At 41.2% G+C, this 20,619-nt stretch overlaps 2 protein-coding genes across 12 annotated transcripts; both read right to left on the reverse strand.

The window, feature by feature from the left end:
* Window positions 1-209: 209 nt before the first annotated feature.
* SQOR (sulfide quinone oxidoreductase) lies at window positions 210-14,269 on the reverse strand. 11 transcript variants are annotated; one of them, XM_015872935.3, is made up of 11 exons: window positions 12,577-14,269; window positions 11,526-11,744; window positions 7,452-7,707; window positions 6,973-7,143; window positions 6,447-6,500; window positions 4,902-5,096; window positions 3,772-3,981; window positions 3,098-3,281; window positions 2,074-2,141; window positions 982-1,160; window positions 210-637 (listed from the first exon to the last, which is right to left on the reverse strand). In XM_015872935.3, the coding sequence occupies exons 3-11, from the start codon at window positions 7,686-7,688 to the stop codon at window positions 580-582; spliced, it is 1,356 nt and encodes a 451-aa protein (XP_015728421.1). In that variant the 5' UTR covers window positions 7,689-7,707; window positions 11,526-11,744; window positions 12,577-14,269; the 3' UTR covers window positions 210-579. The 11 variants fall into 11 exon arrangements, 5 of the variants coding, with proteins under 5 accessions (XP_015728421.1, XP_085371587.1, XP_015728423.1 ...); XR_014934348.1 differs by lacking the exons at window positions 11,526-11,744; window positions 12,577-14,269 and adding an exon at window positions 11,211-11,286 and having other exon boundaries at window positions 3,102-3,281; XR_014934350.1 differs by lacking the exons at window positions 11,526-11,744; window positions 12,577-14,269 and adding an exon at window positions 11,211-11,286 and having other exon boundaries at window positions 1,916-2,141; window positions 3,102-3,281.
* Window positions 14,270-14,491: 222 nt separating this feature from the next.
* BLOC1S6 (biogenesis of lysosomal organelles complex 1 subunit 6) lies at window positions 14,492-20,019 on the reverse strand. The gene is made up of 5 exons (XM_015872939.3): window positions 19,896-20,019; window positions 18,983-19,127; window positions 17,861-17,948; window positions 16,850-16,936; window positions 14,492-16,076 (listed from the first exon to the last, which is right to left on the reverse strand). The coding sequence occupies exons 1-5, from the start codon at window positions 19,939-19,941 to the stop codon at window positions 15,957-15,959; spliced, it is 486 nt and encodes a 161-aa protein (XP_015728425.2). The 5' UTR covers window positions 19,942-20,019; the 3' UTR covers window positions 14,492-15,956.
* Between the last annotated feature and the right edge of the window lie 600 nt (window positions 20,020-20,619).

Genomic DNA, 20,619 nt, shown 5'->3' on the forward strand with positions numbered 1-20,619 from the left:
CTACTGTAAATTCTATTTGCATGTACTTAAATTATAGCAGTAAAGCACCATAACAGAACTGATGGTAGGTGGCACAACTCTGCTAATACGCATACACTACATCATGGTTCACTGTGATTATACATCAAACACAAAACTTTACTCTTAAAAAATAGACGAGGCTTTTGTGAAAAAATTCAAGTGTGAGAAAAGCTGAATAATGCAAATACTAGCATTTAATTATTTTATTAAGTGCACATTTAGATTTTGGAAGTAAGGAAGTTGGGAGACAGTCACAGAAAATTCCTTACATACAAAACTGATTTAAGGACGTTGATTACTGTAGGAAGTTTCAGTAGTGAGTGGCTTGCAGCTGAAGGCAAGCTGACACTTGAGCTGAAACTGCTATCTACATACATTATTAATTTAAGGCCTTGGATCACATACAAGAAAGTAGTAAGGCAGAAAGTTAAAGTTGGGACAAAAACGTGATGATTAAAGAAGTCTGTCAATTGAAGAGATGTCCAAAAGGAAGTATACATACACATCCAGCACAAGGCCAGTCTTATTTCTTCAAGAACTTCAGCTGAGAACCAGCATTTACTTCAAGCCTAGATGCATCAGCTTTCTGATAGGAGCCGGTCCTCCCCAGTATCCCCTGGAAAGGAAGAGTTGTTTCATCAAGTCAAATACATTTATCTGTACATGTTATCACAGCGTGAGGAAGGTTTTTTCTTTCATGTGATACTTCTATTTACTAAGATGAGTGCTAGAGGTACTAAGTGAAATATTGCACAAAACCTACTAGTAGCAAGGTACCCAGAATACTCAACAAGCTGAGGTCTTAGTGATGACTAAGCGTACACTTCAGTTGCTAGATTTCAGGATAAGTTGAACAACTTCTGTTCTTACAAGGAATTGTAAGCCAGAACAGATACCTGGCTTCACCCTGAAAAACAAACAATCATAGCAGCTCTGCCTGCCCTGACTTAAAATACTTACTTGAGTAACGCATTCCAATAGAGAATTGGCATCATATCAGCTTTCATATGGTACATTGTTGTCCTCTGCTTACTTTGGTCAATAGGAAAGGTCTCCAAAGGCTGAGCATTGTAGTCAAATTCTGCTAGAATCACCTTGTTATAGCTTGTTACTAGTGGGCAGGAGGTATATCCATCATACTGCAACAAAGAATACACCCTTCTCATTAATCTGATTAAGGGCTAAACGTTCAAGTACTGCAAGCTTTGTGATAAACATTTTTATTTCAAAATAAGTTTCCAGGTTTCTGAATTTGTAGTGCTAATTAAGTTTTAAAAGTCTGCTAGTTTGGGTCAGTGATCATAACTAACCCATTTTCTTTCAGCTGGAGATAGTAGATTGGCATTGTAACAGACCTCGAATTAGAGTCAACCTAAACAACTACTTAAAGGGCTTTGTATCATTAATTGCTGGCCATGTAACCAACAGAACAGGTGACAAGAGCAGAGAATGAGAGCTAGTGCTGTCTTTTAACAGAATATAAACTATCTCAAATACAACTGTAAGAACTTGCAGGGGATCACAGCAGCACAGACCGATACTCAGGTGAGTATCAGTCCAGGAATATTAACTGAAGACATGCATAAAATGAGAGCTAGGTCTCAAAAAGAAGTCTGAACAAAGTTACAGACTGAAGAGCTTCTGTAGTACTAAAACCTAAATTTAACTCCTTCTTAGAAGATAGCTTTCTGTACAGGAGAGACAAGTTGTGCCTAGCATAGACATGTAAGGTTTGTGAGGGTTTTCTTGGAGTGGGGGTTATAGTAGCATACACTAAATCCATCTTGAAGAACCTAATTTCTTTTAACTCAAATACTTAAATACAAGTTTTTGAAGAACTTGTGGATAATTATGCTATTTTAATTACTACTATAGTAGTACTACAATTACTTACTAAAATTATGATACACAGTAAGAAGCTATTTAGCACTTCCATTGCTGACACGAAGCCCTTTCTATCTTCAGTTCACATAGTTTAACTGCTTGTCTTGGCAGAACCTCCTGTTCTATTAGGGACAATAACATTGTCCCTAAGACATGATCTGTAGGTACCTTTTTAGTTGGTGACTGGTTCTTCATTACCAGGGAAATAGTTTTATCAAGCACTCCAGATTGGGCAGCTACACAAGAATAAACAGAAAAACATATAAAATACTTAATATTTTTAAAATACATCTATATATAAATATAGTAAGACTTTGCTTTAGACAGCAACTAATGTCATTACTGCAGCAAACAATAGTAACAGTGTATGCTGTTGGATAATTCAGCTGTAACTGAACTTGTGTCAAATCAGCTTTTCTTATTTCAAGTCCGAGACTGGGGAGGGAAATCATATTTGAAATAATGCTTTTGCCTCATTGCATGTTGGAGGCAAAAGGCTTGAGAAAACTTGAAATGCATGTTTTTAGCATATGTCTACTCCTGTGCTAAATTACACTTGTTTGGTCTTCCCAAACTTAAGACTGCAGCATGTAAGTTCTGCTTGCTCTCTTTCATTTTTAATGCTGCAAGGGAAGTTCCAGACTAATGCTGCAATAGTTGCCTATTGCAGCATTTTCATTTCATTTCAAAATATCATTTTTCTTGTTAGACTAATAATATATCATAGAGCCTTTTTTTCACCCTCAGATTTCTCTTTTTTATTTTTAGTTATGATATTATATACCTAAGGTGTTTTCATACTGTACCCTGTGGCTACAAGTAAAGAAACGTGACTCTTCAGCTGTAACTTATCAGCTGACACATACATGTGAGCTTCTAAGATAGAGCAGAAAGACTTGCTACTCTTGCATTCTTCCAGAATTCAGTAACAACTCCATTTTACACCATTCTGAGAACACAGAATAGAACTAGTCCAACTGTGAAGTATGTGGAATAAGAAAATGGAGGACTGATGGCATCAGTACAATCACTAGCCAGTTAGTCCAAGGGACTGAAGACTTTTTGAAAGACAGGAAATAACAAAATGGAGTTAAGACCTTAAGAGTAACAAACTAAACGATGTCTGGTTTAAAAGCTTACTGGCACTGCTACACTTTTATCACTACATGAACAGACACACATACACCTTTACCTACAGCCGCAGCAGTTCTTGATGTTGGAAGGTTGGTGCAATCTCCAATACCAAAAACATTAGGATACTTTTTATGTTGTAGAGTTTCCTTATTTACATCTACCCAGCCGTTTTCATCGGAGACAGGGCTGTTGATAAGTACATCAGGCGGCCCCATTGGGGGTGTGACATGAAGCATTTCATACTAGACAGAAAGAAAAAGTACTAAATGGCTAGTTAATAAAAACACATCATCCTATATTGATATATAAGAACATATTGAAAAAAAAAAGTTTTAAAAACAAGTATATAGAGTGAAAATCTGCTCTCAAATTTGAGATGCATCTGTTCCAAATTCTTTATTAACAGGAACCTTATTAGTCTGTAAGCTGCCATATATAAACCATGTAAGCTGCCATAACAGCAATTTGCTTTCCTCCATCTATGCCTGAGACAAGTTATATTCACAAGGAACACAGAGCTCCAGGTGCAGTTTGTTACTTCCACCCCACTTTCCCCACCCCTTCTCACCACCTTAGCTTTGAGCTTCTGAATCTTTGAAAACTGAGGATGTGACTAAAAGGATGAAATGGCAGTTTTACAATAAAGCAACAGAGATTATGTTATTATAATACACCAGTTACGTTACCGTATATACAAAGAGAAAGGACCAAAGAGAACTGAAATCTCCTAACCTGATGAACTTCAGTCTCTCCAGGTTTGTCCAGGTTTTCAAACACAGCTTCCTGCTTGTCTGCTCGAACTTCAACAAGGTTGCACTTATAGTTAACAGCAATATTCCTCTCCTTTATTATTTCAAGCAACGCGTCAGCATATTTTTTAACACCAAAAATGACACCAAGTGAAGTGTTGAACATTATGTTTGCTTTGGGTCGTTTTCCTGTCTGCATGGAAAGATCAAATTACTAAGATAAGATAGCAGAAGCAAGAGAATTGTGCCACACTACTGGAGTTGACAGAACTATTAGCGCATTTCAGTGCTTAATGCAGTATTAACACTAGAACTCATCAGAAACAGCTATTTCACAGCACATTACACAAGATACATCCCTGTACTTTGACATTTATGATGCCTCACCCGTTCAGAGTGAGATACTGAAGATGCTTCACACAGATTGCTACTGAAAAGAGGTGGCTGCAATATGCTGAACAACAATGCTGTATGAAGGTTAAATATAATAGCTTACCACTACATAGCACTCCACTCTGAAACCATCAGTTCTATGCATTATTCAGACATTCACTCAGTAGACAGCTCATGAAATGTAAAGCATGCATGAGGTCTGACACTTTCACTTGAAGCTGTCTTCTGTTTCCACTAAATCTGCTTTCCCAGCCCAGCAAAAACCTCTCCTGTCACTGAGACTGTGTGCCAGGACGAGTGAGGATAATCACTTCTCAGATGAGCAGAAAGACAGTCTGCATCAAATATTAAGTACTTACAGCAACAAGTAAAAAACCCAGCCAATATGATTATAGTGTTCCATCTGAAGTTGTAAATTAGGCTGAGAACATCTGTGTTGGTAGCTTTCTCTAGGCAGGTTAAGCAGTTCATCCCTTATAAATTCTGAATTCTGCAAGTTACTCCAGAAATTTCTAAGATGCTTATGCATAATTCAGTTAGCTTCATTTTGTACACATTAATAACAGAAAAAGCCCCTTGGTCATTTTCGTTTAATAATTGTGAGTCATTTCTATCTCATGCAGTTTTTATTTGTCATAAAAGAAATACAACAAACCCCTTAAAACAAACCTTCCTTACAACTGTGGGAAGAGCCATTGTAAGAGTGAACAGAATACTTACTTTCCTCCAGTAAGCCTCAGATAAATACATGATTTTCTGAGGAGCCCCTGCACATTTCACCGGAGTGTTTGGAAAAGTGAAGATTGCATTTCCTTCCTTGAAATCTTGCAAGGCTTTCCAAGTTTTCTCTACTGTATGAACTGAATAATTGGAACCTATTTTAGGGTGATGAAAACCCTCGGGCAAGCCTTTGATCTAAGAAAACAAAATTAAGGTTTAACATATAGACAGCAAGAATTTTGTCTTCATCATCGAGTGTTAAATGGAGACTTGAGATTTCTCAAGACTATTTAAGTGGCCCACAGTTAGAACAGCCCATATGCTAGTTGGTATTTTTGAATATACGTTTCTAGAGCTCTAAGCTCTACTTAGTAGATGACTTAATAGATGCAATATTTACTAAAATGACAGTTCTGCAACATCCATACCATAAGTGTTCAGCATAAAGTGAAGCATCAAATTTGTAGTAAGAACAGGAAAAGTCAGTGCCACATCATCGTAAGTAAAAACCTCACATTAAAAGTGTTACAAAAATTCATAAAGTGAACAAAGATGTTCAGTGCTCACTTTCAGATATCTGAAGTATTTCTTAAAGATATTCTGCTTTGGTTCTGTCTCCAATAATTATTTTCTCACTACTTCTGCTGTGCTCAAGAGATCTGTTTTTGAGAAAGGCAGTTGTCCCTGTTTTGCAGTAATGCTTTGCAGGACTTATAAGAGGAAACTGAGTCATGTAACATACACTGCAATGTGTTTGAGACATTACAGCTTACACCGGGAACTATGTTGATAGTGAAGACAAATAAGAGAAATCAACTTCTTTAAACTGGCCACTTTGGGTTTAATGTCATACTAATCTATTACTGTGAATTTTATTCACTAAGTTCACTATGCAGTAATAGTGACTGACTGTATCACACGGCTTCTGCTGCCAAACTCTGGATTTCCAGATACTGAGTTTATTTCTTTCCAAGCTGTACTGTAGAGATTTACACAGAGACTGAATAAAACTACTAAAACACAACGCAGTTCCTCATTATGCCGAGATCAGCAGCTGAACTTCACTTGGCATGACTTTGGTTAATTAACTCTTGCTTTGTGTGTGCAACTGGGAGCTATTAAAAAAGAAACTCAAATACATTACTACATCACATGCTGGTTACGTTAAAGCCAGTAGTCAAACTCCACAAACATCCTGCCTTTGTATTTTTCCTCTTCCTGTGCACTGCTACAATCATCCTAGCACCAGCAGCACTAATATCTTTCTTTAAGTGCCATTGTAAAAAAAACATACAGGAAAACTAACAGGCACAAAGCTATCTTAAAAGAGCTTTCTAAGGGTAATTTGTTTTTTTGCATATAGATTTATGGACAGACATACTTAAGTCATTAGGCTACCCTCTGGTTCTTTATTTCATATTAGTGTGTTAGATTTGTTATTATCCTGAAATAAGAAAGTGCACTGAAAAACCATTTACTTTAGTGAATCATGAGGGCATGTGATGCCATTAAAACTAGTAAGAACGATTACTGTAAAATAAATACCTTTTCATAATGCAGACTAATCCCAAGGGCAATTATCAAGTATTTGTAAGATATCTGTTGAGAAAATGGAAAAAAATTAGATAAATAAAAAGATTGAACACAACAAAATATTATATCAAAGCAAATTTAAATCATCTGACAGAATAGTTCCATAAAGGCAGACATTAGTTATGTAGGCATCAAGCTTGAATAATAATTTACTGTTAAAATGCTAAACACGCAGGCTTTGCTACGCACAAAACCAGATATTTCAAGCAAGGCATTCCATCTTTTCTGTTCAGTTCTCTATGAAGAGGAAAAAGACCTGTAACAAAAGTGATGTCTTAAGATGTAGTTGTTCTCACACAGTTATCTGCAAAAATTACTAGAAATAGATTTTAGAATCAAGTACTTCTTATAAGACCTAAGCAAATTAGCTAACCTCCTAGATGCTGGGGAAGGCCTTATTCCTTTGGCAGTTCCAAGGGATCTGCAGAGATGAACAGACAGCTCATGACACAGAATAACATTCTTCTAACATTATTACCTTGACATCATTCTCCAGCCTGACACAGTTCTTATCTGGATCCAATGCTGTAACTCGAGATTTAATCCACTCAACACCTTCAGGCATCACACTTTCTGTTGGACGTGCAGAAGCTGACAGCTGCTTTGCACCAGCACCAACCAGGGTCCACAGAGGCTGATAGTAATGAGTCTGAAATAAATGTTTTTACATTTAAGAATAATTTAATTGCTCTTGATTATGAAGGCACATCACTCCAAATAGGAGGCGATATCTATTAACATTCTATTCTTAACAAAAGAATGTACACAAATAACAAAGTTGGATGGATGTATGCATCTCTGTGATGGGCAGGAAAATAAAAATAATCATGCCGAGCTTACTAAAATCAACTTAATTGGCTTCCTCTCCACAGTAAGCAGGGCTGGAAAGGGATGAGAATCAGATCAAACTGATCACATACATCAAATGCTTCTTCTTTCAGCATTAGGAAGACTTACCTTGCTTGGCTCAACAACAGCCACATTCCCTGCCCCCACTTTCCTCTTCATCCGAGCACTCATGGCGATTCCACCAGAGCCTCCACCCAGCACAAGTACTTCATAATAATCCTTAGCAGCACACCTGGCTGCTGTATGCAAACCAAGGGAGCTCTTCTTCTGTATGCCTGGCTTCAGCAGCAGCCATACACCAGGACGGAGACAGGAACAGGACAATGCTGCTCCAACTGGTGACATCTTTCAGTAAGTGGGGAAGCTGCAAGATAAGGAGAAGTACCAGTTAATGATGTAAGGCAGCTTTTATTTATTTATATGGCCAGATATGTCTTCAAGGCAAGAATTCTAACATTAAATTTTTGTTGCAGCTAAAACACTGAACTTCCAAACTGACTGTAAGCAATCTGGAGAGGGTTAAAAAAAAATAAATAAATAAATCATAGACTCTGCCAGAAAACTAAAATTTCATACAAGCAAATGAATCCTAGCAAATGACCCCTTCTCTCAGGTCTCTGGGCTACAAGACATCATGGTAAGCAAGACAGTTTCACGATGCTTTGAGCAAGGACACATGGGCTAGTCTAATTTTGCAGGAGAGATATTTAGCCCTAAACTTGACAGGAAAATAAAGTTCCTTGAAACAACACTTTACACCTTCCTGGATTTTAGATATTTGAGAATGCCCAAATATTACAACAGCAAAACAGTTGCAAACAAAAGGTCAGAAAATCCATACGTATCCTTGCTTACAACTACACTTTTCACTTGACAAACAAGAGTTAAAACCATAAAGTGTAGCACTGGGTAGTGCAATTGTGTTACCTGAAGTCAGTCAAAGTTGATCTCCATGAATGTTTCCCTCCCTCTGCTACAACCAACAAAATCTTTCCCTCTGATGAATGCACATGACAAATACTGCTTTGAAGCTTTTCGGCAATAAAACAGGTATAAACTCATTTCAATTCATTTCCTCATTGCAGCATTGCCAATAAGGTGTTATAACTTGAAAAGGAACTTATGGCAGGATTTTTGTCCACATCCTCTTGTTTAATTCCTTGAATCATCGTTCACTTTAGAAGGGTAGAACTTATTTATGGTACTTACAGAGTGGAGTTTGAAAACTAAATAGAACTCAAATATTTTCCAGAAAAGTTCCAGAGGTCAATTTCAAGAATTCTCTCCAAAACTGGAGACGTAGTTGAGCAACTTGTTCTGCACCTTCATGTGCCATCTAAAACTCCTTCAGTTGAGTACCCCAAATCCTTTAGAAGTGCTGTTATTATCCCCAAAGCATAAACAGCTTGGGAAGGAGAAGAAGAAACGTGGGAAGTATACCCAGTATAAGTTATTTTACCCGCTTTGTTTTAAAGGAAGTTCCCAAAACACAGACATTCTTCTCATCCTCTTCTCCACCAAAGAACATCAACTCTGGGTAAATTAGTTTCACTTTAAAAGGCTGCTTGCTGCTTACCCAGTGCAGGCTGCTGTTTGTAGCAAACAGCCTCACTCAGCCATGGGGAGGGAGCTGGTCAAGCACTAGAAGTAAAATCTACCTAATGCAGATGTTTCATACTCTCTCCAACTAAGGAAGAGGAATTTTAATGACAAGTAATTTCTGCAACTTCCGTCTGTGACAGTTTTAAGGGCAGCCTATTTCTGGAAGTTCATGAACCTGAGGTTTGGGTTGTATTAAGCAAGAGAAACAAGCACAGAGAACAGCTGTTCTGAAGTGCACAGCACGCCCAGACCAAGGGAATAGAACTTTGTTTTTGTAATGCTAAGTAAGGAATAATTATCTTTTCTGACTGAATAGTTTTAAATTAAGCATGCTCATAAACACACGAGATGTGCCTTAACTAACAAACATCTAATGGAATGACTAGAACGCAGCATTTCTTTGCTTTGAAGTTGTTTTAGAGCACGCACAAACAACAACCTGAAACATCATTTGTAGGCAGATGTTCAAAAACAAACAGGAAAATCCTTAGTATTAAACTCTCAAACTAACAGCTGCACTCCCTCAACAGAGCAGTCCTGTGATTTGGACAGAAAGAGACAGAGGAATAGCAGAAATGAAAGAAGAAGTAGAAAATCAGTAATTGGTCTACTGAATTGAGCTGAAATCTTAAGCTTTCAGAAGACCACTGTAACATACAGCACTTTTACCAAGTGTCCTTTGAACTACACACAACAAAACATCCCTTATGTTGCATGAACTCACATGTTGATGTGCCTCAGAGCACTGCCTGGAAAGGCAAAGCCTATCGTAGCACTCCTCCACTCAGTGATGCACTCTTCTTTGCTTAGGGCAGATCTGTGTAAAACTAGTTCTGTCACCATGAGAGGTAAACTTACTCTGAATACTTTCAGGATGTGGTTTGTTACAGTGACAGAATCTTGCGTAATGCTACTGCAGCACAACTCCTATAGCACCACATAAGAATCGGGTCACAATGTGACTCAGAGCAAGTTCACCAAAAATGGCATTTCTGTGAGGAGGGACAGCATTTAAAAGCCTTTTAAAAACAGTTTTAGCTTAAAGATTATATCTGATTCCGCCCATAACTCTCTTGTCTCTTTTACTGTACGGTTATTTGTAGGAAAAGGAGATTCAGAAAAGGAAAAAAAAATGTGTTGATGTGACAATAAATATTGTGTACTGCACGCTTCTGGAATAACTGCCTAATACTGAAGAAAACACATTCAAAAACCACAGTTAGACTGACCAGGAGAGCTCAGTGTTACTTAGTGCCTGAATGCCATTAAAAAGATGAAATCAAGATAAGAATAGTAACTTTCCTGTCAAAAACAAATAGTGGAAATATTTTCCTGGAATTAGGAGCTTACAGACCATTAAGGGTCTGAGAAAACAAAACAATAACTATTCTTGTTAAGCCGCCCTTGAAAAAACAAGCAAACCGCACTTCTAAAAGCATAATAGAGGAAATCATTGCCAACTTTCTATTACATTTTGCTTTAAAGAAAAACCTGTCTGAAAATGGGCTTGTTAGGCAACTCATTACAACATTTTCATGCATTTTAAGCAGTCCCAACCCTCACCCAATAAAACAGCAAACTCAGCAGAACAGAAATGGTGTTTCTAGAGTCCTATCACAGAACAGTTTGTTGGAGGGGACCCTACAGCCCCACTCACTGCTGTGGGCTGTGCATTCCCAGCTCAGCTGCCCAGGGCACCCAGCCCGGCCTTGGGCACCTCCAGGGATGGGCACCCACAGCTCTGGCAGCTCAGAGGCCTCACCGCCCTCTCAGTAAAGAGCTGCTCCCTCACATCTAACCCCAATGTCCCTTCTTTTAGTTTAAAGCCAATCCCTCCTGTCCCACCACTACCACACCGTGCAAAAAGTCGCTCCCTCTCCCGCTTATTAATCACCCTTCAGGCACTGGAAGGCTGCTCTCCCCGGAGCCTTCTCTCCTCCCGGCTGCAGGAGCCCAAACCTCAGCCAGAACGCACGAGGAGAGCGGTCACTGCCAGCGAGCAGTCAGCTCCGGAGCCGTGTAACGCCGGGAGCCGGGATAGAGAACTCAGCGCTGAACGTGAACACCGCGCAGCCCCCCGAGCAGCCGGCGTGTATCGTTAGCGTCCAATGCTCCGACCACGCTCGGCCCGCCGTACTAACATGGCAGCCGGCGGGTTCTCGCCTCGCACCCCACACACACCGCCCACCCCACCATGGTGACCCCCCGCCCCCCTCACCCTTCACCCCACCAGCTCCGCTCGACCCCTCTCCGCCCCGCACTCACCTCCCTGTTCCTCCGCCGGGGCTCCGAGCGCTGCCGGACCGCGCCGCCGCCTCGACGAGCGCCGGGTGCTGCCCCCGGGGGCGCGGCGGGGCGGAGCTGAGCGGTGTGTGCAGCCAGGTGCTGTCCGGCTGCGGGAGGGCAAAGGCCGAGCAGGCAGCGAGCCCCGTCCTGCTGCTGGCCCCGAGCCTGCCCCGCACCTCCGGCTCTGCATAGATTTCGTTATCTACCCGATCCGTCTGCTGGTGCGGTGTAACTTCTTTTTCCCACACCAAAATCAGAAAATAAGCCTCAGAGCGAAACCAGGCTGCAACTCACCTCAATACACGAACAAAGGATCCTGCTGCTGAGCTCAGCCTCTCTGCGTTCTCCCCAAAGGCTTTATAGGGCCTTTGATTTATGGCACGCTGACAGGTGAAGTAGTAACAGTCGTTAATCCACTGAGTCATGTTTGTTGAGCCAAGAAAAGTCATGCAAAGATCAGAGCTGAGAGAAGCGTGCAAAGACAGAACGACTTATGCCAAATCATCGTAGGAACTGAAAGCAAAGAAAGAAAAAAGCAGTGATCCAAACCATGTGTCAAACAGTTCCTTCTTGGGCTTTGGCCTTCCCTTCCTGGCACGTTTTCTGCATAGGTGGAACAGCTGAGCTGATAACAGCCCTTGTAGGAAGCTGTAAAGAATGGGGCAAAGGTGCTGAGGACTGAAACTGGAAAATATCATGAAGCTTTTCCACAGTCCTCGTGCAAGAAGCAGGAGATGGGAACAGGCCACCTGCAGGGTGCTTCCTGCTGCCCAACTGCAGCTGCCTGGCTGGACTCCAAGCACAGCCTTGTGCGCGTTTTTCTTCTAAGAGGTTGATGCTCAGCTCTGAAAAATGTTTTTCCCCACAGAGGGAAGGCACACTGCCTGGCTGTGCAGCTGGGGCTGCTCTACCCCATGGCAGTGACAGGTAGGGCTCTCTGCTCAGCAGCAGCTGAGAGGCCTGGTACATGCCTAAAGTGAATACCTCTAAAGGTATCACTTGGTCTGTTCATTATACTGATGCTCCACAGGACAACTTGGTGAAATCTAATCTAAAAGTAATGACCTTCCACAAACAGCCATCTGCTTCAGTTCAGCTGAGGTGCCCGAGGCAGCTGCTGTCTTTGTGGGTAAGGGATCCCATATCTAGTCAGCGCAGCACTGAATCTGCCCAGCCAAGTACAGTTCAATATCTGCCTACAGCAACAGGTCACTTACCAGCTCTCCTCTTCAAAGAGAACTGTACCTCCTTTTGCTTTTCTAAATGCAATTTACACACATTTTTGTCTAGACTTCAACAATGAGCTCTAGAAAGCAGGTATTATTTTCCATTGGAAAGTGCCTACCTGACAGCAAGTACAGTCTTAAATGAATGCTGGTAACTCCAGATGATGTAGAAGAAATGCAGTAATCCCTTCACATCATCTTTGACATTTTCTTTTTGAGTTATTCCTCTGGCATACCTCTATGTCAGAGCATCTGTGAGGCTACAAAAGATCAGCAGTAGTAAAAGCAAAGCAGAAATAAAAATACATTCTCATGCATAATATACATTCATGACTGCTCCCCAGTTTTAAGAACTGGAAAAATCAGCAACTTGTCTTGAGCTGCTGAAGGGCTGAAATGCTGCTTTCAGGTGGTGGGGCAGCAACAGGTTCCAATCAACTGTACTGTAATTACTCTTGCAGGCTGTATTTGCACAGGATATTACTCTTTATCTGGGACTCCGAGTCCCAGACAACAGGAAAAAAAATAAAATAAAACAAATCAAACCCCACAGATCTTGTTCATCAAGGCAATAAGCCAGACTGGTAATTTACAGGTCTAGTGTTTGCCTGACTGACATATGAACAGACAGTCTTGTTTTCACAGCAGTTCTGGGGCATATATTTATTACAGTATGTCAGACAAAGTAGCTCAGCCTTTTATCTCACAGCTCACTGTTATTGACAGTGCCAAACTAATTACTGTTACTGTTTTAGAGATTAATGCCTTCCAGTGTGTAGATTTTGAAATTATTCTACATCAAGCTTTAATTAAGTTGCTTCATTAAGTTGCAATCCACCTGTTGCAACAGTTCTACAGAATTTTTCCCCCTCCTATTTTCATTCACATCTGCCAGGCAGGATGTTTGATTTGTTTTCCCCATAGACAGAAATGGATGGATGAGAGCACAGACAATGAGAAATGGAAGTACTACTTAGGTCCCAACTGTACAGCTCTTCTCAGCAGTTCTAGTCAGCCCAGATATTCTTCATTTAAACCACGTTACATCATGCATTTGCACAACTAACTGGAGGAGAGAAAAGGGGAACAAAATAATAAATAAATAAATCAGCCAATCAATAATTAAACCACTTAGATTAAAAAGAATTACTCCAGTGGGGTCAGAGCATTGAAAATCCAAGCAGAGAATGAAAAGACCCAGCAGTGTTGCAAAGCAAACGGTAGGTGGCAGAAAGCGTCTACTGAAGCATCACTGGGAATCTACCAGCCAGAGGACACCCAAAGAATCCCAACTGAACAGCTACGTAAGCAACCTGCACAGCGTTATTTATGCCTATTGTCACTGAAGTCATGGCACACTACAGTACTATTTGTGCCTACTGCCACTTAAGTCATGGCACATAGACTAAAACCAGGTAGCATGTTCTATGATTACTTTCCAAAAGGAAAATACAAGACAAACATTTACTATGCTCATAAAGCAAAGTTACCACTGCCAACAAAGAAGTTAAATTTCACTGAATTAAAAGATTGGCTACTGTGAACCTGAACAGTGGTGGGAGTGGGTACCCAAATTAAGCATACAGGTTAAATCTAGTGATAAAAGCACAAGAAGCCAAGATTCCTCAGTCAGCACTTGTAATCCATACATTTGTATAATCTTAGAAAATCAAAATTCAAGGTGGTATTGCATATTTAAGTGAATTAATTCCACTGCAAGTACCTGATAGTTCAAAACCAAGTTGGTACAATCAGTAAGGAAATGTACACAGGAATAAAGTTACTTAGTTTAGCAAAAAGCACCAATTCTTATGCTTAGAATTCTGTATTTTCAGTAGAAGTGACCATGGTACTGGGGGGGAAAAAAAAGGAAAAAGCAAAATGACTCACAAGCCTCCCCCCAAAACAAGCAGACAGAGAACCAACCAACACACAACAGAGCTCAACACGAAACACCGAATTGGATACCAGATGAGATAACAAACGAGAAATATCAAAGGAAATTAATCCTGATTAGGATACTTCACCAAGGCATCTAGTTTCATGTTATGCTTTAATAAGAACTGTTTAAATTCCTAAAAACTAACTTTGAAGTTACATTATAAAATAAAATTAAAAAAACCTTAATATTCAGTAATGTACATTTTGCTCCAAAAACGGACTGTAGAAATTCTTTAACATTTCTTTTCGAAATACACATAAACCACAGCACAGGCCAACAATCCACTGGCAATTAAGACAGAACAAAAGGCAACTTCAGTTTTAACCTATTACTACTTCAGAAAAGGCATTTCAAACTACTCCAGTCGTTTGTTCTCCTTGCTCCAAACACACAAAGTAAACTGCAACAATGTTCTGATGACTACTCATAACAGTAGATCTTTCAAAGAAAAAAAAGATATATATTTTACGAGTAGAAATTAGGACTTCAGAAAGATACAGCACAGCAGAGTCCAGGCAGGTGTACAATGTTTAAACCACCTAAAAATGAAAGTAATGTTGACTGTGCCGCTTGGATATCTTATCATACTTGTTGTATGGAAAGCTTTACAAAGCTTGCCCTTCATCTTACTTCAATATGTGCCACCATATGACTTAAATAATAGGGACAACATGTTGGTGTGTTAGACTGTAGGCACAAACAGCCCAGAGCTCCTTTACCAGTCTAGACAATGTGTACGTTCATTTGAATGGGAGTTCACACCAAGTGCTGCAGGTAATTCAATTCAGAGAAATGGATATCAACACCCATACAATATTTATCATTATGTTCATTAATAATAATCACTTTAAGTAAGGACAGCCTGCAACGCTAGCTCACATAGCCCCTGAATGCACAAGAATAAATGGAACAAAAGCAAATGCAGTAACTTTTCCTACAGATAACTGAATTCCATGTGAAGATGACAATGCTCAGCTCTGGTTATGCCTCAATTAGTCAAACAAAAGGAAAACAACCACCAACTAAATCAAGGCTGAAAAAAAAAAAACACAAAGAAAAATCAATCTATATTTATGACTAATGGCACTGAAAAGAAATTACAACGGCCAGAATCCATGCAGATTCAGTATAACAGGCTCTGAAGTCCAGGTACCACAACTGAACTTTAACAACTACAACCCCATATTTTGTCTGGAAAATATATATGCCAATAACCAAACAGCTCTCAGAATTCTAAGACCCAGAAACACATTAAAAAGTTATAGGTATTTAAATACCCACGATGCCTAGGTTCTCCAATATACATATTTATATTTATATATAAAAATTAACTTATACTGTAGTAGTATCAAACTGCATAGCATTACAAAAGAAGGCAACCTGAATGACCAAAGTGAAAAACTTGAATGTTACCCACTGATTATTATCATTCTGGAAATTACAGCATGAGAGTAGACTGTTGTTAGTAATAACTACAGTCTGGCTTAATCAAAGTTTGCCTTAACTCCAGAGAATGCAGAAGTGATTTATTTGGACAAGTTGTTGCACGCTCTGCTTTCATGTCCTCCTTGCAGGTTTTGCTGTTAGCTGCTTCTCTCTCTCTAGCTCCTTCTCACGTTGCTGCTCTCTTTCCAGTTCTTCTTTCTGCCTCTTTTGTTGTAGTTTGAGTGCTCTTTTCTAAACAGAAAAGGAAAAAAAAAAAGCCAAAAAACAAACAGTAAGTTTTGCAGTGGGATTTGGAACTAATACAAAATCTCTCCCATTCTCTTAACACTCTCTCCTCCAATTCACAGCAGTTATGACTGAATGCTCTGTAAACTACTTCTGTGTTCTTCCTCTCTTTTACTTCCTTTCTTCTTACAAGCAGAAACTCTACCCTACACAGTGTAAAGGATGAGTTAGCGAGGTTGAAGGGAAAACAGTTTATGTTTTCATGCATCAGACAAGGTGTGCACTGTGCAACGTGTTCTTCTAACTGAACATACTGAAAGACTGACTTTGCCAGAACTAACTAGCGACTGCTTACATAGCACGAAGTCAGTGAACCTGTGCCACTTAACAGTACGTTAAACAGGAGAAAGTCTTACATTTATGACAGTCTAGTTCTCATTGTAAGAAGCACAGAAACTGAAACAATGAAGAAAACTAGCTGGAATGGAGCAGATTAAGAGACAGAATGAAATACAGCTCTTGTAATGTACTGCTTAACCATGACAACAATTCTGAGACTTACTAATAGTTAAGATACTGCAGTTGTTTAAACACAGAAAGCAGTAAACAGAAGTTTGAAAAGTGTTTAAGTGCTACTGAAAACACGGAAAAAACAGTCATGGATGGTATTAAACAGAGATTCTATCTTCACCAGAATGTTCAGCATGCATCCAAAATAAAACACAGTAATACATAACTAAATTGCTATGTTAGAAAGTAAGAAAAGTTACTCAACTCACTTTTAACTTAGATGTCTTCTCATGGAGCATCATCATGTCATTCCTAATATTCACTAACTTGCTGTGATAGTGTTTAGCTTCTGAAAACTTTAAAAACATTGCAGTTAAGGCAATGACTGTCAAGTTTAAAAATAAAAACCCACTTTTTTCATAAAACTACGCATCAAAACAATAAGTACAAACACAGCATTGCCAGAGCAGTTTGATAATAGATTAACCTGTTCATGCTTATGTTTAAAGCTTACATATGACATAAATACAAACAACTATCTGTAATGCTATAGTCTGATGGAAGGCGCAGCAGTGAGTAGTGGGGTGGCAAAATCCTATGCTACAGCAGGTGAGGATTAGCCCAAGTGCAGCTGCCATGGACACAGAACCAAAGAAAAAAAAAATCTGCTTACCCTTGGAAGGCCTCAGGTAGGCAGGGATCTCCAGTGAGATCCTCTTGTCTCCACTGCCAACCCTTAAAGGAGGTCTGGGAAGGGGTGGATCCTGGCTGCACCCCTTCCAGTCACTCAGATGCACTGAATTGCATTACATGCACCTGAGCTCCACTGGGTTGGCCCTGCCTTCCCACCATGTGCTCAATCACTGGTTCAGGCCACAACTTAGTATTTCTGCTATGCTATCATATCTCAATGGTTACACTCAGCAGTCTACTGAGTTGAGATTCACCAAAATGGAATACAAGCATTGCCAACTGAAGCACCACGTGTCTTTCAAGCACCTTTCCTGCTAGACTGGACATGTGCACAGAGCTCACCTTGGAACCTTAGTCCTGCTCAACAAATGCATACATTTGCTTTGACTACTGGTTTAGAAAACTAGACTGAGTCTGTTCTTTCCTCCCAGTGCCCTTTCCATTTAAAGGAAATCTGCTGGTTCCGCACCCTCTCCAGGAGGAATTTGTCCCATGTATCTTAACTGGTTGCTAGCCATCCTGCTACTAATACCTCGGTGGGAGAATCCATGCTCGTAGGGATTTATAATAGCATTAATAGTACTTACCAAGGCATTGATATCAAGAATGGAGTTACACTCCTTGAATTTTGTAATTTCTTGTTCTAACGTTTCTAGTAATACCACTTGGTTCTGTCTGAAACAAGAAAAGATCCATAAAACTAGAGTAAAGCAGCACAGATGAAGAAGTTTAAGGATATACTGCAAAAGCTAGGTATGCAGAGTGGATATTTCTCACTCATTAGATCAGGAGCTTCCTTATTGGCAAGTTCTTATAGCGTTATACTTAGAAAGTTTGGGGAGAAAATTTTGCATTCTTTTTTAAACTGGCCCTGTGTAAGGTGGAACGATACAAAGACGGTAACAAAGATGGTAACAAATATTCAAAAGGTTATTTATGGGGAAAAACTCACTGATATGGATGCCTTCACTGGGAAATGCTGAAGCAATCCCCTCCAAACCGATCTCCAAGAGATGCTGCCTTAGTGGTGGTCAGCCCTTAAATGAGGTCTAGAGGAGGTGAAGTCAAGCTCCACCCCTTCCTCTGAGTCACGCTGCAGCACTATGTTATTTCTGCATAGAACCTGTGTGAATCCACGGGGCTTAACAAGAATCTTTCAACCCACACAGATCAGCTAAATTCCTGCCAGACACAGGCTGTCCTTGGCAGCAGTATAACCACATTCCACATAATGAAACTCAAAGCCTACAAAGCTGAGATGGCTCTGTGTAAAGCCTCCTCCAGTTACTTCATATGGTAGACCCAGCCTACATTTGAAACAAACTATTCTCAATTATCAGTAAGATACCAGTGTATAAAAAATTTATATCTGCTTAGCGATGCAAACTGCACAGCAACAATATACTGCAACATATTACAATATACAGGCAGCTTTGAACATGAAGGTTACTGCTACAAAGTACATCTATTGTTTTCAGCAAACTTTGCATTATGGAACAAGTTCGTAAGAAATTTGCCCATCTGTTGTGCCTGGCTTATGGGAATTTAGTGCTCTAGTGCTGGGTGCTCTGCAGACAAAATTCCAACAGGCAACAATGGGACAGTCAAAATATAGAAATGCTACAACAAACTGCCTTCCAGTTAAGCTAGAACATCACGTGGAAAAACAGCATGCACATAAAGGGAGCTGCATTTAAAAACCTGCTTACGTAAGTTCCTGCAGGGCTGATTTGGATCTCTGAAGATCAGGCAAATAGTGAGAGATCAGCCCCTCAGTCAGCTTCTCCACTGCTCTGTCATCTATAATGGGCAGATCCGCTTCGACTCCTTCATCTGGGGAGGCATCACTGGCACCTGCAAGAGAGGAGCAAGGTGAGCGGGGTCGGGCAGCACTTACACCGTATCACCGACAGCAGTGGTACTTTCCAGCTTGAAATTAAAGAGCACTTCAGCACCCAGCTGCACGGTTCTTCACACCGCTCTCCTTCCCTCCCTTTGAGGGAGTTGGGCTTGTTCAGCCTGGAGAAGAGAAGGTTGCGGGGTGACCTCACTGCAGCCTTTCAATACTTGAAGGGAACTTACTCCCAGGAGGGGAGTAAACTCTTGGAAAGGGCTGACAATAGCAGGACACGGGGAAATGGTTTTAAGTTAAAAGAGGGAAGATTTAGGTTGGATGTTAGGGGGAAGTTCTTCACTAGGAGAGTGGTTAGGCCCTGGAACAGGCTGCCCAGGGAGGTTGTGAATGCTCCGTCCTTGGAGGTGTTCAGGGCCAGGTTGGACGGGGCCCTGGGCAACCTGATCTAGTAAATGTGTATGTTTGGTGGCCCTGCCAGGCAGGGGGTTGGAACTACATGATCCTTGAGGTCCCTTCCAACCCGGGTCACTCTGTGATCCTTACCGCTCTGTGAGCTCCGCCCGGCGCGGTCACCTCCCAGCCGGACCGTGACACAACGGGAGGCGGCAGACGGGGCAAAGCAACGACACCCTGAAACCACCAAGTCCCGCAGCACACAAAGCGGGGGGAGAACAATGCTACCAGTCACTGCGACAACGTATCGACAGCTCTTTAAGCTGTGACACAGCCGTGGGCCCAGCGGTGCTACTCGGCCGCCCCTCACGTACCCGACACGCTCCCCGCCGCCTTCTCCTCCTCCTCCGCTCCGCTCATGGCCGCCTCTCCGTCAGGCTCAGACCCGGCCGGCACCGCCCGGCTCCGCACGGCTCCGCAGGCCGCGCCCGACGCTCCGGATGCGGAAGCGACGCTCGGACGGGGGGGGTGGGAGCGCAGCGCTGCCGGGTTCGGCCGGCACGGAAAGGCCGCTCCGTGCTCCGCGCTGCTTCCCGAGGAGCTTACATTAGGAGCCTGTTTCTCCACAGTGGTTGTAACTTCACTATTTATCGAACCCAACGCTCCAAAAATGAGGCTGATAGAAGTCTGCCTTTCTCCCTTTCCTGCCTGCAGTGATCCTGCATCGCTCACTGTCATGGTGACATCCACACTGGGAGCTGTGTTGCAGTGGAAGGTCCGGGCACTGCTGAGCTCATGGACCTGCAGGGGGTTCAGGGAGGATTTCTGCTGACAGTGGAGGTGTTTGAAAAGGGAGTTACATGGAACCTGCAGTAAGGATCGTAAATGTTTGGTTCAGAGGCACACTCACCTGCAGCTCAAGTATTTAAATGTCAAGGAGCTGTGAAAAAGCATTACTAGCATTGCCCCTGTTATCTAATCAGAGCTTGAAGTCGAGCTTTGTGCAGTGTTCTCATCATTACTTGGTAACTTCTTCGGCCAGGACAATAACAGCATGTGCTTTCCCTCACAGCGCTGTTTCCATGCAGGTTTATCAGT

Source organism: Coturnix japonica, chromosome 14 (assembly GCF_054131305.1).
Source record: "Coturnix japonica strain WE chromosome 14, WE-NBRP24, whole genome shotgun sequence".
Lineage (NCBI taxonomy): Eukaryota > Metazoa > Chordata > Aves > Galliformes > Phasianidae > Coturnix > Coturnix japonica.